We start from the raw sequence: 21,319 nt of genomic DNA, 5'->3' as shown, positions 1-21,319 counted from the left end.
TCTTCACCAATATAAATCCAATACATTAAGATCCAAGAGGAACTATTACGCATCCAAGATCCACCACCTAGTCTTCGATGCTAAAGCCCTCTTCAGCTACGTTTCTAACCTCACACAAACAAGCCCTCCAGAAATCGCTCTCACCCAAGCTAAATCTAAAGGGGAAGAACTAGCAATATTTTTCAACAACAAAATCAGCAAACTTCTAACTCAGCTTCCCCCTAACACCGTCCCTACATCAACCTCACCTCAGACCACTTTCAACAATACCCGCTTAGTTGAACTAGAACTCACCTCCTCCATCGAGATCCAAGGTATCCTACGGAAAATGAAACCATCCTCTCACCCATCGGATCACATCTCCTCGAAACTGCTTCTATCAATTCCTGACGCCATCTCCAAATCACTGTCAGACATCATAAACTGTTCAATAACACAAGGATTTTACCCAGATGAACTCAAATTGGCCTCACTTAAACCACTACTCAAGAAACCAAACCTAGATCCTAACGATCCAAACAACTACCGACCGATCGCCAACCTCCCCTTCATAGCCAAGATCATGGAGAAATTGGTGAACACCAGACTCTCAAACTACATTGAAGAAAACAACCTCCTATTCCCATCGCAATACGGATTCCGCAAAACACTAAGCATGGAATCCCTCCTCATCTCCTTAACAGATTACCTCATTCTAGGCCTTGACAAAGGACAAGCCTTCTTACTGATCCTACTGGACCATTCTTCAGCTTTCGACACCGTTAACCATTCTCTACTCATTAAACAGCTGGCCTCCATAGGTATCTCAGGCTCAGCACTCTCCTGGTTCATGTCCTTTCTCAGCAACAGAGGATACAAGGTCAAGCTACAGAACAAAGAATCCTCACAACACCCTTCATCAGTAGGAGTCCCACAGGGCTCTTCCCTGTCTCCTACTTTATTTAACATTTACCTCTTACCGTTATGCCAACTTCTCACCGACCTCAACCTCAAACATTTTCTTTACGCTGATGATATCCAGGTCCTGATCCCTATTAAGGATTCCCTTGCAAAAATGCTTGTTTACTGGAATACTTGCCTTCAAAAAAATTCAACTCCTCCTCACCAACCTGAACCTAGTACTAAATTCAAGCAAAACTGAACTCCTGCTCATCACCTCTGAGAACAGCACCATCACCTCGACACAGCAAGGCACAACAACAATTACTCAAGTGAGAGTCCTAGGAGTCCTAATTGACAGTCACCTGAATTTCAAAGCCACTATCAACAAAACTACTAAAGACTGTTTCTACCAACTACAAGTACTGAAAAGAATTAGACCTCTTTTCCATGCTCAAGATTTCAGAACTATTCTGCAAGCTATCATTTTTTCTAAATTAGATTATTGTAATACCATCCTACTTGGCCTTCCCGCTTCTTACACCAAACCGCTCCAAATGGTACAAAATACAGCTGCTCGAATACTGACAAATTCTAGGAGAAGGGATCACATAACCCCCATCCTAAAGAGCCTCCACTGGTTACCTATACACTTTAGAATAATATACAAGGCCATTCTTACTACATACGAAAATATCCACCTACTGGCTCCCATTGACCTACAAATCCCTCTCCAACTACATAATTCGTCAAGACCGACAAGAGATGCATACAAAGGATCGCTACAGATACCACCGCCCAAATCTACCAGACACAGCACGCTAAGAAATCGGGCTTTCTCTACAGCCATTCCACCAATATGGAACTCCATCCCCACAAACCTCAGACTGGAAACATGCATCTCAACCTTCAAAAAAAGACTAAAGACATGGATATTCACACAAGCATTCCCGGACTCCAACTGATTCATTTCATCCACGACACTCCTTATCTCCACCCACACTATAATCAATTATCTTCACTATCGTTTTACATGTTTGAATTATAATCTGTCCTTTCTCTTCTTTCCCCGCCAAGTTCTAATTACCCTGTTATATGTAACTGCTTTTTCCGCACCATTGTTTTAGTTTATGTTTCACAATGCACCCCTGTTTTATGTGAACCAGCATGATGTGACTGCGATCTCGAATGCCGGTATATAAAAACCTGAAATAAATAAATAAATAAATAAAAATGTTAGGATAAAGGCTGTAAGATATTTTTTAAATGGAAGTGCTTATTTACAAGCTACCGTAAGTTTCTTTTGAACTTTGTATCCAGACAGCATTTATAAAGATGTATAGTATCACACAGCTTATTTACAATATTAAAATGTTACATAAATGTTTATTTTTTTTTACAAAGTTTGGAAGACTTTTTGACCTGTGTAACCCCATCCATAAGAAATACCAACTGGCTGTTACGAAAGTCTTTGGACACTACATGAATGCCATTGTTGTATCAACTGAAAGAGCAGCAAGGGATTGTATTCGTTTCTTAAAAGAGGAAAGAGCTGAGCCAGAGACTTTCCTTGCATTGGATTACCTTGATGTAAGTAGCTGTTAATTCAAAGATCAGAAAAGACAGAAGGGGTGTTGAATTATCTATAGTTAAAAGTGAAAATTAAACACCCCAACATACACTCAACAAAAGCTGACTGGATATTTGCCTAAAAATGATGATGAAAAGATAGTGGCACTAACAAAATTCACTGTGACAAAAAATGATAAAATCTAAAATGTGAATACAAGCCAAGCAGTTTTAACTTCACCAATAGAAACATAGAAAGGAATACAATGGATCCATGATGTGATCTCTCTCATATACTGTTTACAAGAGCAACTTCTGAATAGGTTGACATGTTTCACATAGCTGCGTCAGGATAATTCACATATACCTGGCTATTTTCACATTACAGTGATCTCTAAATAAACCTCCCAATAGCCTGGATATAGTTTCAAAAGTTGCTTATACAGAGCCTTAGTCTTTTGCTGAGACTCTCTCATTACATGCTTTGATTCCTAAACAGAATATAATTATACTTTTTTAAAGGGAATGAAAGATTTTAACACATATAGCTTGAGTCTTTCACACAAATGGTTCACCACAATAAGTTGTAATAAAAGCCATTGCACAACTTTCTCTAATCAGTTGATTTTTTCAAATGTAAATGCTTTGAAAGTTGTCTCCAATTGTCCTTGAGCCTTTTAACTAATTGCAAACACAATATACATTGATAATAAGCCATTGAGCCACATGATGGTGCCCTTTTTGGAATCAAAGCATGTAATGAGAAAATTCAGAGAAATACTTGAAGGCTCTGTAAATGCACATTTTGAAACTATATCCAGGCTATTGGGAGGTTTATTTAGAGATCATTTTAATGTATAAATAGCCAGGTATATGTGAATTATCCTGATGCAGCTATGCAAAACATTTCGACCTATTCAGAAGTTGTTCTTGTAAACAGTATATCAGAGAGATCACATCAAGGATCCCATGTATTCCTTTCTATGTTTCTGTTGGTGAAGTTAAAACTGCTTGGCTTGTATTCACATTGTAGATTTTATCATTTTTGTCACAATAAATTTTGTTTCCTAGCGTGTAGCAGATGGACTCATTACAAATGGGTATAGTGTGCTCGTGCTAGCAGTTGGAGACGGATCTGACGTCAGCACGTGGTACATATACCCCTGCAGGAAGTGCAGACGCTCAGTAATTTCCATCTCCAAAGCAGTTTGGAGCTACCTAACGCTCGCTGAGCGTTCTTCCAAATCCTGACGACTAAATTCTTAGAAGAATCCTACCTGAAGATCGAGCCCCGCACTCCTGCGGTGATACCCTCAGGTCCCTCCCCCAGTTGAGTTTCCCGAGGTGATTTCCGTGGTCCCTCGGAGGTAAGTGCCTTGGTCCGTGGCCGAATCGCGGCAGGGACCTAGCCCCTGAGTGAGAAGGGCTCGGGCGCGGCGTAGAGGCAGCCTCGGACCCGATCCGTTCGCGGTGAGGACTTAGCCCCCGAGTGAGAAGGGCTCGGGCGCGGCTTAGAGGCAGTGGGTGCACTTCCTCGAGCGTGGCGGTGAAGGTAATCACCCTCTCCCCCCGCAGCCGGAGACCGCTCGGGTCGCAACCGGGAAGCGCCGAAGATCCGGTAAGGCGTACATCTTTGCTTGGTCTCCGGAGAGCGAGGATTAGCGGGGTCGGACTCCGTGGCAGCCCGCCATTTTTGCCTGCCTGCTCGCCATTGTTAGGCGCACGTTGTTAGGTGCACATTGTTACGCGCACGTTGTTAGGCGCACGTTGTTAGGCGCACGTGGTTAGGCGCACGTAGTTGGGCGCAAGTTGATAGCATTGTTAACGCGCACGGCGATAGGCGCACGCTGCTAAGCGCGCATTCATAGGCGCGCATTCATAGGCGCACGCTGATAGGTGCACGCTGACAGGCGCACATTCATAGGCGCTCATTGATAGGCGCACATTGATAGGTGCACAGTTTTCGCGCACTTTACAGGGCGCATAGCGATAATATACGCAATGGAGCATATGAGAGCCCAGGCGTCCATGGAGTTGGCACCTCCAGAATTGGGCATAAGAGCTCTAGGCCTCTGCTCAGCATGCCACCTCAGAGCCACACAGAGCGAGGAAGCTGACACTCCCTATGTGCCCAATGTGAGGAGGCCCTGGGAGTTCCAGGTCAGGGCCGATCCCAGCCCAGATTAGTTGCCAGTTCCTCAGGGAACACCCCGGAACTAGCAGGCCGAGGTGAGCAGCCGGGGAACCTTAGAGACCTGGTGCCCCTGAGGCTAGACTCTGCTTCACTCTCCTGGGTGGAATTATTCAAGGGGATTCATGCCTTTGTCCAAATGCAGTCTGCTCCCCGAACGGACCCATACGTACCAGATGACCCTGCCCCTGGACCCTCTAGGCCTAGGCACAGCCACTCGCTACCCGGAAGCCCCACTTCTAGGGATTCAGATTGCTCTGAGGAAGAAGGTGAGCTTCCTGAGCAGGGTGAACCTCCCTCGGGGATAGAGCCGTATCGAACCATGAGATGCTTCTTCCTTAAGGAGGATCTCCCAGATCTAGTCTCTCAATGCCTGTCTGAGTTGGCTATCCCGGGCCAGGGCACCCCAGGGGAACCTAGAATGAACCCCCTGCTAGAGGGCCTTCGTCAAACGGCTCACCATTTTCCCCTCCTCCAAGCAGCACAGCAGTTAATCGATCTGGAGTGGAATGCGCCGGAGGATTCATTCAAAGGGGGTCGGGCCCTGACCAGCATGTATCCCCTGGACCCGGCAACTAAGTTGCTGCTGGCGTGCCCCAAGGTAGATACCATAGTCTGCGCAATTGTGAAGCGCACCACCATTCCAGTGGAGGGAGGGGCGGCCCTCAAGGATGCGCACGACCGGCGCCTGGACGCCATCCTGAGACAAGCCTTTGAGGTGGCAGCCATGTCCCTACGAATCGCGACCTGCTGCACCGTGGTGACGCGTTCCTGTCTGTCACAAGCCAGGAACAACACCCCGGGAGAAGAGATGGAATCAGCTCTCTCGTTCCTCACTGATGCTGCCTCCGACTTAGTTCGTACGGGAGCCAAGGGAGTGTCATCCTCAGTGGCAGCCAGGAGACAGCTCTGGCTACGAAATTGGTTGGCCGACTCCTCCTCCAAGGCACACTTTACAAGAATGCCTTTTAAGGGATCCCTCCTGTTCGGCAGTGACCTCGAGAACTTGGCTAATAAGTGGGGCGCCTCTCCATTACCCCGTCTACCGGAAGACATGTCAAGGAGGAACCAGCGCCCTCTTCCTAGGCCATCCAGAGGTAGAGGCTCTCAACGCTTCAACCCTTACAGGACTCGCTACCAAGCTCCTCGTTCTCAGACCAGGAACCAGTCCTTTCGGACCAGGCACAACAAAAGGGGAACCGGCTCGGGTTCGGGTCCCGGCCGCACCCCACAATGAGAATCAGCCGACCCATCTGGGGGACGAAGCCATAGGGGGCAGGCTAACCCTATTCTACCGCAGATGGGTCTAGATTACTTCGGACCAGTGGGTCCTCGCCATCATCCGAGAGGGGTATTACCTGGACTTCCTTCATCCCCCTCCGGACAAGTTTGTGGAATCTCCTTGTCCACCCCTCAAGAGGGTGGCACTGGAAGCTACCTTGCGGAGGCTCCTGTCCCTAAAAGCCGTAATCCCAGTGCCTGCATGGGAGATAAATTCTGGACATTATTCCATTTATTTCATCATCCCCAAGAAGAGGGGGGGTACCTTCAGACCTGTCCTGGACCTCAAGTTAGTCAACCGGCACTTAAGGGTCCCAAGATTTCGCATGGAAACTCTGCGGTCAGTCCGAAGCGCAATACAGCCAGGGGAGTACCTCACATCCCTGGATCTATCAGAGGCCTACCTGCATATCCCAATCCATCGGGATCACCAGCGCTACTTACGATTCAAAGTCCTGAACCAACACTTTCAGTTTCGGGCGTTACCCTTCGGGTTAGCCACCGCACCGCGAACCTTTACCAAAGTAATAGAAGTGGTGGTGGCGTCCCTCAGGAAGGAAGGAATTCTCGTCCATCCCTACCTAGACGATTGGCTGATCAGGGCAAGGTCACCGGAGGAGAGCCACCAGGCAACTAACAGAGTCATATCTCTTCTGGAAAGCCTAGGATGGGTAGTCAACATGAACAAGAGTTCCCTACAGCCTTCACAGTCGCTGGAATACCTAGGAGTCCGATTCGACACCCAGGGAGACAAAGTCAGCCTGACCTCCAAGAGGAGATCAAAACTCCGGAATCGTTTGCAGGCCCTGCTGAGCACCTCCCGGCCCACAGCTTGGGATTTATCTACAGGTCCTTGGCCTAATGGCGTCCACTCTGGAAGTAGTACCATGGGCACGGGCACATATGCGGCCGTTACAACGTGCCCTCCTATCTCGGTGGAGCCCACGACTACAGAACTGCACCGTGCGTCTCCCTCTACTGGCCAGAGTATGGAATCAGTTACGGTGGTGGCTGCAGCCCGGCCACACGAGCCGGGGGTCAAAAATGTCCTCCCCAACCTGGACCCTACTCACTACGGATGCCAGCCTGAGCGGCTGGGGAGCACACTGCGAAGAGCTAACCGCCCAAGGGCGGTGGAGCAAAGAAGAGTCGGGGTGGAACATCAACCGACTAGAGGCACGGGCAGTCAGGTTAGCCTGCCTGAGATTTGCGCACAGACTTCGAAACAAGGCAGTCAGAGTGATGTCGGATAATGCCACCACGGTGGCATACATCAACCGACAGGGCGGAACCAGAAGCCGACAGGTATCCCTAGAAATAGCCCTCCTGATGGTTTGGGCGGAAGCAAATCTCCAGGACATCTCCGCCGTCCACATCGCCGGGAAGGACAACACCACGGCAGACTAGCTCAGCAGAGAAAGCCTAAACCCGGGGGAATGGCAACTGTCACCCACGGCCTTCCAGATGATTGTGAATCAGTGGGGGACTCCGGCATGGACCTACTAGCGGACAGGTCCAACGCTCAAGTACCAGATACTTCAGTCGCAGACGAGATCCTCTTTCCCACGGGATCGACGCCCTGGTGCAACCATGGCCTCAGGGGATCCTGCTATATGCCTTCCCCCCATGCCCCTGCTGGGCGCCATTATACACAAGATTCAGCGACACAGAGGCCTAGTTCTTCTGGTGGCCCCGGACTGGCCAAGAAGACCCTGGTATGCAGACATGAGAAGACTGTTGGCAGGGGGCGGTAATAGATACACTCCTCCGAGCACGCAAGTTCTCCACATCACTAACTTACATACGGATCTGGAGGGTATTTGAAGCCTGGTGCGAAACTTGCAGCACCAACCCACATGCCACTAAAATCCCCGACATTTTGGATTTCCTGCAAAATGAGCTTCAGAAGGGTCTGTCCCTCAACTCAATCAAGGTTCAGGTGGCAGCACTATCCTGCTACGGCCCCCAGGTGTGTCGGCAACAGCATTGCCACACACCCAGACGTTTCACGTTTCCTGAAAGGAGTCAAACACATTCGCCCACCACTGAAATGGCCAGTGCCCCTTTGGAACCTCAACTTAGTTTTGGACTTCCTAGTGGGACCCACCTTCAGACCCCTCCGAGGACTGTCCCTCCGGTTATTAACCTTGAAGATGGTGTTCTTGCTGGCCGTATGCTCAGCACGCCGCATCTCAGAGTTACAAGCGCTGTTCCTGCCGCGATCCGTTTCTCAGGATCACCCCAGGGGCTATGCATCTTTGCACGGTTCCTTCCTTCTTACCGAAAGTAGTCTCACACTTCCACCTCAACCAAACCATATCCGTGCCAACCAAGGAAGGGTTGAAGAAATCGGAAGCAGGTCGAATACTGCGTCATCTCGACATCGGCAGGCTGCTGTCCAGATACCTGGAGATGTCGGAAACAGTACGAAAGACGGACCACCTGTTCGTCCTTCACAGTGGGAAGCATCAAGGAGAAGCGGCCTCACGAGCGACTATTGCTTGCTGGATCAAAGAAGTTATCAAAGCGGCCTACGTAGAAGCGGGAAAACCACCACCTCTACAAGTCAAGGCTCACTCTACCAGAGCACAAGCGGCCTCCTGGGCAGAAACTAGGATGCTGTCGCCTGCAGAGATATGTAAAGCGGCAACGTGGTCCTCCATCCATACCTTCTCCAGATTCTACCGTCTGGACGTCCAGGCCAGGGAGGACTCAGCATTTGCAAGGGCAATCCTAAACGTACCTCGGGCAGCCTCCCACCCAGTCCAGGAGTAGCTTTTGTACATCCCATTTGTAATGAGTCCATCTGCTACACGCTAGGAAATGGTGAGATTACTTACCTGATAATCTCGTTTTCCTTAGTGTAGGCAGATGGACTCAGCATCCCGCCCGGCTGCCGATATATATGGGGATTCACCGTTTCGAGGTAAGCCATGTTTCCTTACATAGGGCATCCACCCTGCCGGGTGTCGACGCCTTCCGGTTGAGAACACTGGCGGTCTCCAGCTACTATCAATCGGTCAGGTTAATCATGTTCATTGATTGCACAGAAATACATTGGGAATACTGTTTTGGTCTGTCAATTATGTTAAATTGACAGACCAGTTATACTGTTCCATATGTTCTACAGTTCCATGTAAAGCTCCGCTCTCTGTTGAGCAGTTCTTTGTTCTATGTAAACCGGAGTGATTTGTAGTCCCTACAAGAACTTCGGTATATAAAAATTAAAAATAAATAAATAAATAAATGTTCAATTAACCAATCGGTCAGTCACACATATATCCATACAGCTTTTGCAAGGAAGATTACTGAGCGTCTGCACTTCCTGCAGGGGTATATGTACCACGTGCTGACGTCAGATCCGTCTCCAACTGGTAGCACGAGCACACTATACCCATTTGTAATGAGTCCATCTGCCTATACTAAGGAAAATGAGATTATCAGGTAAGTAATCTCACCATTAGTGCCACTATCTTTTCACCATCGTTTTTATGTAGTATGTATTTATTTATTTATTATTTATTTAAGGTTTTTTTTTATACTGACATTCATAGGGAAACATCATATCTGTTTCCAAGTAACATGAATAATAGCAACAGTGCTTTACATTGAAACTAAAGAACAATGGTAAATCAGATATCCAAATGGTAAATTAGATATCCAATGGTAAATTAGATATCCAGTCGGCTTTTGTTAAGTGTATGTTGGGGTGTTTCATTTTCACTTTTATCTGTAAGTAGCTGTTAGCCATTTGTCAGATATTTTTATTTTCAGAAGTCTCTATTAGTTTTCATTAAAAGATCTGTTAAATTTATGCATTACTTTAAGGTTCACTGATTTATTAGGGAAACTATTAAGCAATGTTCCCTGTAACATTTTTGGACATGTATGCAGTATCTTTGCGGCTCCCCCTCCATCTCCGTCTTGATCTGCAGTGGATATATTAAGGCCACGGAAAATAAACATACAGAAATTAGAAAGTATTTTAAAAAGCAATTCAAATTTTATTGGAACAAAATACACCTGGCGAAATCTTGACAGGCAACATTGAAATTAGTTATGAAAAATGCATTAAACTAACATAATTGACTAAAATGATCGTAGTTTGATTTTATCATCATTCTTTAAATATATCAAAGCCATGTACAATATAAAAAGCTCATAGCAAATTATCCTTAGACTATAATACCTAATACAATAAGAATCAACAAAATGCCAATTTCTTAGCATCCAGTCAGATGAATCCAGAGCAAGTGGGTTATGCACCTTTACCAGCAGATGGAGACTGAGCAAATTGATGTCACAGTATGTTTACCCCTGCAGTGATATCAGCTTGCCAGTATTCTCCGTCTCCAGCAAATGGTGGATGTGCATCTCCCTACTTGGGGATTGCTTCATTTTGAGAAAGGAGAATTAAAAAGAAATAAATTTGCCTTGCTCTACTGTGGAAATTCCAAATGGTTCCTCCCTCAGTTGAGAATTCCTGAGGTGATTTCCATGGTCCCTCAAATGAGTGCCTTGATCCAGTAGCTGGTTTTCAGCTGGCATAGTCTTTGTTGCTTAAGCAGCTGAAAAGCAGCGGGTGCATGAAGCTGAGCGCGATGGTGATGGCACATGCCCTCTCCCCCATAGCTGTAGACCGTAGGCTGAGCTCCAGTAAGTTAAAAAAAAAAGTAATATACAGAGACTTAGGAGGCTTTTGTTGCATAGGGCTTCCTCCTTCCCCTGTACTCTCTGCTCGGCATACTGTTCCAGTGTTAGTCTTGCTCCATGGGGGGGGGGAGGGGGTGGTGGTCAAGGGACGTGGGAAACCTGGCAGATTGAGCAGCCTCCTTAGGCTAGGCCCTGTTCAGAGGTTTTTTCGCTGCATGCTACTTGGTAGGCTGCAACTGCATTTCTTGCGCTTTCTCAGGCTGCCCTCTACAGGATTGTTGGTTCGGCATGTGTGTCTGGCTGTGAGTCCAGGTTCTCCCAGGACAAGTAGGATGGTAATCCTCACATATGGGTGACATCACTGGACGGAGCCCTATCATGGAAAACTTTTATGTCAAAGTTTCTACAACTTTTGTCTGGCACACTGAGCATGCCCAGCATGCCATGATCCCTTGAGCCACAGGGGTCTCCCTTCAGTCTCTTTTTTTCCTCGCTGCCTCACGGTAGGAGCTCTGTGAGAATTCTCACATAAATTTCCTCTCAGAAAAATCCACAATTGTTAAGAGAGTTACAATTTAAATTTTGTAAGCCGTTATGGCTTTACTGAAGGACAGTATATAAAACTCAACAAATAAATAAATAAATAAAATTTACTTCAGAAAAGCATTCCCTCATAGGGGTCTCCCATCAGGATATATTTTTCCATCATTCGGTGAGTAAAATCACTATTCCTGGTTAGTGCCGCACCCACCGTTTTTTCGGTGTCCGCAGGCCATTGACAGTTTCTGCGCCTCAACCTTTGCCACTATGGCAACAGGTTTCCGTAAATGCCCCCGAACTATGTCCATTACCGACCCACATGATGCCTGTGTGTTGTGCCTTGGCTCATCACACGACGTGTCTACCTGCCCAAGTTGTGCCCAGATGACTCTGAAGGGGAGGCGGGCTCACCTCAACAAGATGGAAACCCTGTGTCCTGTACGTACGTACGCCGTTGACCACTGGACCGGCCGCGGAGCCTCAGGGACCAGTTCGGGTGCGAGTGGTCCTGGGGGTGCCCCCCCCCCCCGGTGTCTCCCCCCCCCCTAGAGGGGGATGACCCCAGAGCCCTTCGTCTTTTCGTAAGGAGGAGTTAGAGCCCCTCCTCCCTTTTGTTTTGGAGGAGCTGGGTCTGGAAAGTCCCTCCGTGGATAATCTCATGGCCTCATTCCCTAAGGATATGAACCCGGTTTTGGGAGGGCTCCGGCCTCGGCCTTTCCCTTTATTTATTTTATTTATTTATTTAAATGCTTTTATATACCGGAGTTCATGCACTTGTGCATACCACTTCGGTTTACACAGAACAAGGAACAGAAAATTACATCAAACAGATTGAACAATTAAACAAATGTACAATTACATCCAGCAATTGGGTATAAATAACATGGCTAACTTAGTAGGAACTTAGAGTTTGAGGTAAAGGAGAGAAATAGTACCAAGTGGTAACAGAACAATGTTAATGGCTAAATAATAAATATAAATAGTAAATACAAATTCTTATAATAAATACAGGTGTTTACAGATTACAGTCTTCATGAAAAGTTTACGTCTACAGAATAGGGTTAAGTAAATAAGAACTGGCGGTTATTTCTATAGGAGTGAAGACTTCAAAAACTGAGGTTACATCTGGATTAAGAGGTATTGGTGTAGCATGCTCAAATATTTAATGATTTGGAATTGTGAGACCAAGGATAAAATTAGGAGTTGTTTGATATGATTATAAAAGCGAGAATGATTCAAGTTCTGGGATGCGGTTCTGAGCTAGACCTTTAAGTGTAGGCTTTTGTAAAGAGCCAGGTCTTGAGTTTCTTTTTGAATGTTCGAGTACACGTTTCGAGGCGAATGTCCGTGGGGAGGGCATTCCAATGAAGTGGGCTGGCAGTCGAGAATGCACGTTTCTTGAGTGAGGACTTGGCTAAAGGTACGTGTAAGGTGCCTAAGTATCTGTTTCTGATTGGTCTTGAAGACTCGTGTAGGCGAAGTGGAAGGCTTAGATCTAGCGACGTTTGTGAATGGATGTTCTTGTGTGTTATAGTTAGCACTTTGAAAATGATTCTGGATCTGATGGGGAGCCAGTGTAAGTGTTTTAGTATGGGTGTTATGTGTTCACTTCTGCTGGTGTTAGTAAGAATCCTTGCGGCGGAGTTCTGCAACATTTGTAGAGGTTTTGTGGTTATGGTTGGAAGGTCTATAAGCAGAGAGTTGCAGTAATCGATCTTGGAAAATAATATTGTTTGGAGGACTGTTCTGAAGTCCTGAAAATGCAGGAGGGGTTTCAGCTTTTTCAGAATATGTAGTTTATAATAGCATTCTTTCGTTGTGTTCTTGACAAATTCTTTGAGGTTCAGCCTTTTGTCTAAGGTGACCCCCAGGTCTCTTACTTGAGTGGAATTGATCATTGGTGGTGAGGTTAGGTTGTTGGTAGGCTGAAGGTTCTCATCTGGAGAACCACCCCATGCTTAAGCTCCTTATCCTGCGGGAATGGGAGGCTCCTGAGGGTGCGCTCCGGGTGGGGCGTGCGATGGATAAGCTCTTATCCCCTCCCGGAAGAGGGCTTGGAGCTATTGCGATATCCATCGGTGGATTCTTATGTTTCTGCAGTGGCCAAGCACACCACGATTCCGGTGGAAGGTTTCACGGCCTTGAAGGATTCACAAGATCGTAAGCTGGAGGCTCACCTGAAGCGCATCTTTGACGTCCTAGCCCTCGGGGTTCGGGCGTCTTGCTGTAGCAGTCTCATGATGCGGGCGGGCCTCCAGTGGGTCCAACAGTTACTCTGCACCCGGGAGCTTCCGCCAGGTGAGGCAGAACAAGCCGAACGTCTGGAGGCGGTAATCGCTTACGTGTCAGACACCCTCTACGATTTGGTCCATGTGCAGGCGAAGGCGATGGTTTCGGCAGTGGCTGCCCGGAGGCCCCTTTGGCTACGCCACTGGTTGGCTGATCAGTCCTCAAAGACCCGGCTGGGCACGCTTCCCTTCAAAGGTAAGATGCTCTTTGGCGAGGACCTCGACAAGCTTATGGACTCCTTGGCTGCCAACTAGGTCCATAAGCTTCCAGAGGACCGCCCTAAGTCTTCTTGGTCCTTCGCGGCCTCTCGCTTTTGCTTCAGGGGTCAGTGTCGCTCCGCTTCTCGCGGGCGGGGCGGTGCTGCGAGGGGGTCTTCTCGTGCGCAGTCCTAGTCGCAGTCCTTTCGTGGCAGGCGGCCTTTTCGCGAGGGCCAGCTCGTGTGTACCACTGCTAAACCTGCCACGCAATGAAGTTCAGCCGACCCATTCCTCGGTCCCTTACCTCGACGGACGCCTCTCCCTGTTTTTCGAGGAATGGGTCAAAATCACGTCGGATCAGTGGGTCCTCGACATTATCAGAGACGGGTACGCTTTCGACCTCGTCAGGGAACTTCCAGATCTCTTTCTGTTCTCCCCTTGCGGCCGGGCCAAGAGGGACGCAGTGGTCCAGACTCTCTCCAAGCTTCTGGATCTGGGGGCGGTGGTCCCAGTCCCAAAAGGGGAAATTGGCGCCGGCCAGTATTCTATTTACTTCACCGTGCCAAAAAAGGATGGGTCCTTCCGCCCAATCCTGGACCTCAAGAGGGTCAATCGGGCCCTCAAGATCCCCCACTTCCGCATGGAAACCCTACGGGCGGTCATTGCGGCGGTCCGTCCCGGAGAGTTCCTTGCTTCCCTCGATCTCGCAGAAGCATATTTTCATATTCCCATCCACCGCGACTACCAGAAGTATCTCCGATTCCATATTCTCAACCAGGACTTCCAGTTTCGAGCTCTCCCCTTCGGCCTCGCGACCACTCCTCGCACCTTCACGAAGGTCATGGTAGTAGTGGCAGCGGCCTTGCGCCGGGAGGGGATTCTCGTCCATCCCTATCTGGACGATTGGCTCATCAGGGCCAAGTCGGAGACCTCTTGTCGTCAGGCGGTGGATCGCGTATTAGAGCTCCTTGCCTCTCTCGGGTGGATAGTGAACTTTTCTAAGAGCAAGCTTCAGCCCTCCCAGGAGTTGGAATTTCTGGGAGCACACTTCGACACCCGAGTAGGCAAGGTATTCTTACCTCGGGCGCGAGCCCTCAAGCTGATTGATCAGGTCCAGAATCTGATTGTGCTATCTTCCCCGACAGCCTGGGATTATCTCCAAGTCCTGGGCTCCATGGCTTCTATCATCGATCTGGTCCCCTGGGCCTTTACTCATATGCGTCCGTTACAGAAAGCTTTGCTGTCTCGTTGGCAACCAGTGTCGGAGCACTGGCAACCAGTGTCGGAGCACTGGTTGCCAAAATTAAATCAAAGGATGATTTTGATCTTAACAATTTCAGACCCATTGCTACATTAACATCCCTAGCTAAGCTGATTGAATCAGTAGTGTTATCTCAATTATCAAATTATCTGTCAGAAAATGACATACTACACACAAACCAACATGGATTTCGCAAGGGTCACTCCACTGAAACTCTTCTGTTGACTTCATTTGACACTATATTTCGGGCTTTTGATTCTTACACAGATCACATCATTGTTTTCTTAGATATTCTCCGCGGCTTTTGATACTGTTGATCACCAAATTCTCATCTCCATTCTCAAATCTATAGGTATTTCGGGTGCTGTATTACAATGGTTTATTTCATTTTTGTCTGATCGCATTCAACAAGTCAATATAAACAATCATTCTTCTGAACCATACTCTATTGCATCGGGTGTTCCACAAGGTTCTTCTCTATCCCCTATTCTCTTCAACATCTATCTACTACCTCTTTGCCGCATCTTAGCCTCACTAAACATACAATTCAAAATCTATGCCGATGACATACAGTTTATGGTACCATACAACACCTCTTGGACTCACACATTATCCTTAGTATCTTTATACCTCACGACTATTGACACATGGCTCTCTCACAATAGACTAAAACTAAATCCAAAAAAAACAGAAATAGTCCACCTCTCATCAATTACAGATTCATCCATAGGTCCCCCCCCTCAATTAGTATTTAACGGTATCACTATCCCCATCTCCAAATCTGCAAAAAATTTAGGTATAACCATTAATTCAGATCTTTCATTAAAACAACACATATCCATAATTACCAGAAATTCATTTTATAAGCTTCAACTCTTGAAACGGCTTCGTCCTCTACTTTTCTTTCACGATTTTCGGACTATACTTCAATCACTCATCTTTTCGGGGCTTGACTACTGTAATTCTCTTTATATAGGTCTCCCAGATAACACACTTAACTGATCCAAAACGCAGCAGCACGTATCTTAACAAACTCTTCCATAAAAAATCACATCACTCCGATACTTCAACCATTACATTGGTTACCAATTAAATACAGAATACAATTCAAGATCCTGTCCATTATACACTCTCTCATCTACACTCCTAATTCAATTACCTTATGTTCCATTCTCCGGATTTACAAACCCACCAGACATCTAAGATCACTGGACAAAAACCTCTTAGACATCCAATCACCACGACAGGCCCGTCTTGACATCACCAGAAAAAGATCATTCTCTGTCATTGGACCAATCTTATGGAACGCATTACCAGACTCTTTAAGATCCATATCCAACTCCAAACACTTCAAAAAATCCCTAAAAACACATTTATTTCAATCTGCTTTCCATATATCACACACTAAATAACATAACTACTTCTCCATCACACAGGGCACAACATTATTATATATTGATTTATTTTTTATGTAACTATTCATTGTTTTAGATTTTATTTTTATTATATATTTTTGTAATTTTGAGCTTTTATAATTTGATAATCTTTATGTTCTTTTAAATTTAAATCTTTATTTACATTTGTTTTTTTATTTAGTTATGTAAACCGTTGTGATTAAACACTGTTTGTAAAGACGGTATACAAACACTTTTAAATAAATAAAATAAATAAATAAGTCCTTCCGTTCTTGGAGTCTACTACCGACGAATTACAGTGGTGGCTGTCTCTTCCTCATCTCCTGCAAGGGATGACTCTTCAAGCTCTACAGTGGACGATATTAACCACGGATGCCAGCCTGTTGGACTGGGGTGCGGTCTGCCTTTCTCAGTCCACCCAGGGGACATGGTCCCAGACTCAGTTGCGCTGGCACATCAATCGACTGGAAACTTTGGCGGTCCGCCTGGCCCTTCAGGAGTTCCTTCCCCTAATCCGCGGCAAGGCGGTACGAGTCCTGTCCGACAACTCCACCACAGTCGCCTACATCAATCGCCAAGGGGGCACTCGCAGTCCCCTGGTAGCCTTAGAAGCCAGCCGCCTCTTCGCCTGGGCGCAGTGTCACCTACAGTGCCTTGTGTCCTCTCACATCGCTGGAAAAGACAATGTTCAAGCCGACTTCCTCAGCCGGCAGTCGCTCGATCCGGGAGAGTGGGAGCTCTCTGATGCGGCCATGGCTCTGATAGTGGACAGGTGGGGTCCTCCTCATCTCGACCTCATGGCGACTCTGCGCAATACCAAGGCCAATCGGTTCTTCAGCCGCTGGCGGGAGCACAGTGCAGAGGGCGTAGATGCTCTGGCTCTCCCTTGGCCAGCGGACGTCCTTCTGTATGTGTTTCCCCCGTGGCCTCTGGTAGGAAAGATTCTCAGGAGAATTGAACTCCACCGGGGTCCGGTGATTCTTGTCACTCCCGAGAGGCCACGAAGGCCGTGGTTCGCGGATCTCATCAATCTAGCGGTGGACGGGCCCCTGCGCCTCAATCATCTCCCTCGTCTCCTCCGGCAGGGGCCTGTATTTTTCGACCAGGCCGATCGCTTCTGTCTAGCTGCCTGGCTTTTGAACTGCGTCGCCTGAGGCGCAAAGGTTATAGGGAGGAAGTCATCTCCACCCTGCTGCGAGCCCGGAAGCAGTTGACTTCTCTGGCCTATGTGCGCATCTGGAAGGTCTTTGAGTCCGCATGTACGGAGGCGGGTGTCCCGGCGCGCTCCGCCTCGATCCCTTTGGTTCTTTCTTTTCTTCAGAAGGGTCTCTCTAAGGGTCTCTGCTTCAGTTCCTTACGTGTTCAAGTCTCTGCACTCGGCTCTCTCCTGGGTAGGTTGGACGATCATGCCTTAGCTGCTCACCCAGACGTGATTCGTTTCCTGAGGGGTGTTAGACACCTCCGCCCTCCCTCCTGGGCCATGTGTCCATCTTGGAGTCTCAACCTGGTCCTTCGTGCTCTCTGTGCGGCTCCCTTTGAGCCTCTTCACCACGCTACGCTCAAGGATCTTACTCTTAAGACTGTCTTTCTAGTCTCTACTTCCTCTGCTCGTCGTATTTCCGAGCTTCAGGCGCTGTCCTGTCGGGAGCCCTTCTTGCGTTTTTCTGATTCCGGGGTCTCTCTCAGGACAGTTCCTTCCTTCTTGCCTAAGGTTGGCTCTGCCTTTCACATCAACCAGTCGGTAGAACTCCCCGAGTTCTCTCCGGAGGAGATTGCGGGTACGGCTGGGGGTGACCTCCGTCGGCTGGATGTCAAGCGAGTCTTGCTTCGTTATCTTCAAGTCACCAATGACTTCCGCATATCGGACCATCTCTTCGTCCTTTGGAGTGGTCCCAACTGGGGTAAACAGGCTTCTAAGACCAGATTGTGCGGTGGTTGAAAGAAGCCATTTCCTCGGCATATCTTTGTCAGGGTTGTCCACTTCCTGAGGGTCTGAAAGCCCATTCTCTCCGTTCTCAGGCTACTTCGTGGGTGGAGAGTCAGTCTGTCTCCCCGCAGGAGATTTGCAGGGCTGCCACTTGGATGTCTCTGCACACTTTTGCTCGGCACTAACGTCTGGATGTCCACGCCCCGGTGTTCGGTTCCTTTGGGCGGCAAGTGCTTCGAGCGGGACTGTCTCGGTCCCACCCAGTTTAGGGAAGCTTTGGTACATCCCACTGACTGGACTGATACGTGTACGTACAGGAAAGGAAAATTAGTTCTTACCTGTTCATTTTCGTTCCTGTAGTACCATGGATCAGTCCAGACGCCCTTCCCTGTCTGTCTTCTGTCCTCTCGAAGCTTGTTTTCTTGCAGGTCTGCAGATTTTCATTTTTTCCTTGGTGCAAGATTACTGAGCATTTACACCGGAAGCCTTGGTGGTTATTTTATACCAAGTTTATGCAAGAGCGTATAGGTATACCATGCTTCTACATTAATCTATGGTTGCTCCGTTGAGCTTTTTGGTTACTTGCTTGATCCTATTCTTGGGTTTATTGTTTTATGCTTTGACCTACGTTATACTGAAGGGGTGAGAGGATAGGCTCTGTCCTGCTATAGGGCATCCTGCAAGTTTTAGTCTGTCTCCACCTGCTGGAAAGGAGGCTGAATCCACTGTCTGGACTGATCCGTGGTACTACAGGAACAAAAATTAACAGGTAAGAACTAATTTTCCTTTAAATTACAACTAATTCCATCGACGTCCACCCAATCGTCACCGGCAGGAGCATCGAAAAAGTTGATCATAAAACCTCGCCGGGAGCACCAGGGCAGTGGTGACCTTCCGTCACCAACTCCATCTAAGGCATTGACAGCATCTACCTTGGTGCTGGGGAAAGACCGGGCCAAGCACCAAGGGAAACACAGACACCTGCACCGAAGCAAGTCTACTCCCGGTGCCTGCACCAATACCACATCGGCCTCGATGGCTGTCAAGCCGCTTGCTAAGAGGACACGGGTAGAGGAGCTGTTATCACTCTCTCCACATGCACTCCCAAGGCGATCCCTGTGGAGGTGCCAGTTACGCCTAGCCTGCCACCCCTGTTGCTGCTATATCAACACCAGTTTTAAGGGAGGAACTGGACGGTTTCATCCGCCAGGCAGTGCTTGATAGTCTGAGACCTACAGCCACCGGTGCCGGCCCCCATACCGGCACAGACACCAGAGCCATTGATATTTGCACCGTTGCTAACCAGGCTGGATACACTCATCGATGCCCTTCCAATGCAACCTGCGCCACTGATGCTGAAGCAACCTGCGCAACCTCTGAAGGCCCCGATACCCATTCCCGGGTCTTCAGATGACGAGGGCACAGATTCCAGTCCTTTTTCACCGATGCCTGGTCCATCAGAGCTCTCTGGACAGAGACACCCACGTTTTCCATCGATGCCTGTGGTGCCACCGAAACCTGCATCAATGCCATTACACCATCCATCGAGGCCATTGAAGGATCCATTGGTGCAAATACGTCCTACACCACCAACCTTCTTCCCTCCTTCAGGATCTCAACCTGACACATGGGAAGATATAGACACCAACACTTCCATGGAAGATATTTTGTCGGAACCATATCCTCCAGAGGAAAGGAGAAAATCTCACCCAGAAGACCTCTCCTTTGCCAATTTTGTTAAAGAGATGTAAGAGACAATTCCATTTGATCTCATTACGGAGGAGGACACAAGGCACAAGACATTGAAAGTTCTCCAATTAAGTTAGCATGGGGCACATTTAAAACTAATCGGAGAAAGTTCTTTTTTACTCAACGCACAGTTAAAACTCTGGAATTTGTTGCCAGAGGATGTGGTTAGTGAAGTTAGTATAGCTGTGTTTAAAAAAGGATTGGATAAGTTCTTGGAGGAGAAGTCCATTACCTGCTATTAAGTTCACTTAGAGAATAGCCACTGCCATTAGCAATGGTAACATGGAATAGACTTAGCTTTTGGTTACTTGCCAGGTTCTTATGGCCTGGATTGGCCACTGTTGGAAATAGGATACTGGGCTTGATGGACCCTTGGTCTGACCCAGTATGGAATTTTTTTATGTGTTCTTGTGTCCAATTTGTTGATGCTCCAAAGGAAGTTGTAGCAATTCCAGTACACGAGGTACTTGTAGATCTACAACATCGTCTCTGGGAACATCTGTGCGCTGTTCCACCAGTAAATAAAAGAAGAGATGCAACTTATCTTGTTCAGCACATCACTGGCTTCCAAAAACCACAACTACCACATCAGTCAGTGGTGGTTGAATCTGCACAAAAGAAATCCAGGAGACCACATTCTTCCACTCCTCCTGGCAAAGATCCCAAATTCCTGGACATACTAGGTCGCAAAATGTTTCAAGGGTCTATGCTGGTGTCACGAATAGCTGCATACCAACTCTACATGAAACAGTACCAGAGGAGCCTGTGGAAACAGGTTCAAGAAGTAGCTGACTCTCTTCCTCAACAACAGCAGGACACCCTCAATGCCATATTATATAAAGGCCTTGAGGCTGGTAAACATGAAGTTCGTGCTGCTTACGATTCCTTTGAGACAGCTTCTCATATGTCAGTGACAGGAATCGGTGCCAGGAGATGGGCCTGGCTAAAAGCCTCGGACCTGCGGCCTGAGAACCAGGACAGACTTGCAGATTTACCATGCATAGACAAAAACCTATTCAGTGACAAAATACAAGACACATTGACTCAGTTGAAAGACCACAATGAAACTCTGCCCCAGTTGTCAACAGTGACTACCAAGGCCCCTTCCTCTGCAGAAGATCAACCAGAAGGGACCCTAAAAAGCCATTTTATCATCCACGCAGATACAAACCACCTGCATCTCGCATGAAGACAGCTAAGCCATCTCAAAGAGGGCATCCTCGACAGCCTAAAACATCCAGACCTCAGCCTCCTCCACAAACAAGCCAAGCATCTGGATTTTGAAACATTCCCAGAGAACAGCAGCCCCTCCTCCACAAATCCAGAACCAGATTTTCCAGTAGGAGGTCAACTTCATCATTTCATAAC

At 47.5% G+C, this 21,319-nt stretch overlaps 1 protein-coding gene across 1 annotated transcript in view; it reads left to right on the top strand.

Moving 5' to 3' along the window:
• Nucleotides 1-21,319, top strand: part of SMC1B (structural maintenance of chromosomes 1B) — a 941,781-nt gene that overhangs the window by 240,458 nt on the left and 680,004 nt on the right. Inside the window, 1 exon segment of the mRNA XM_029600056.1 lies at nucleotides 2,284-2,469. Within this exon segment, the coding sequence (XP_029455916.1) occupies nucleotides 2,284-2,469 (186 nt within the window).

Source organism: Rhinatrema bivittatum, chromosome 4 (assembly GCF_901001135.1).
Source record: "Rhinatrema bivittatum chromosome 4, aRhiBiv1.1, whole genome shotgun sequence".
Lineage (NCBI taxonomy): Eukaryota > Metazoa > Chordata > Amphibia > Gymnophiona > Rhinatrematidae > Rhinatrema > Rhinatrema bivittatum.
Note: the sequence above shows the minus strand (reverse complement) of the source record. Positions and strands in the feature narration are given on the sequence as shown.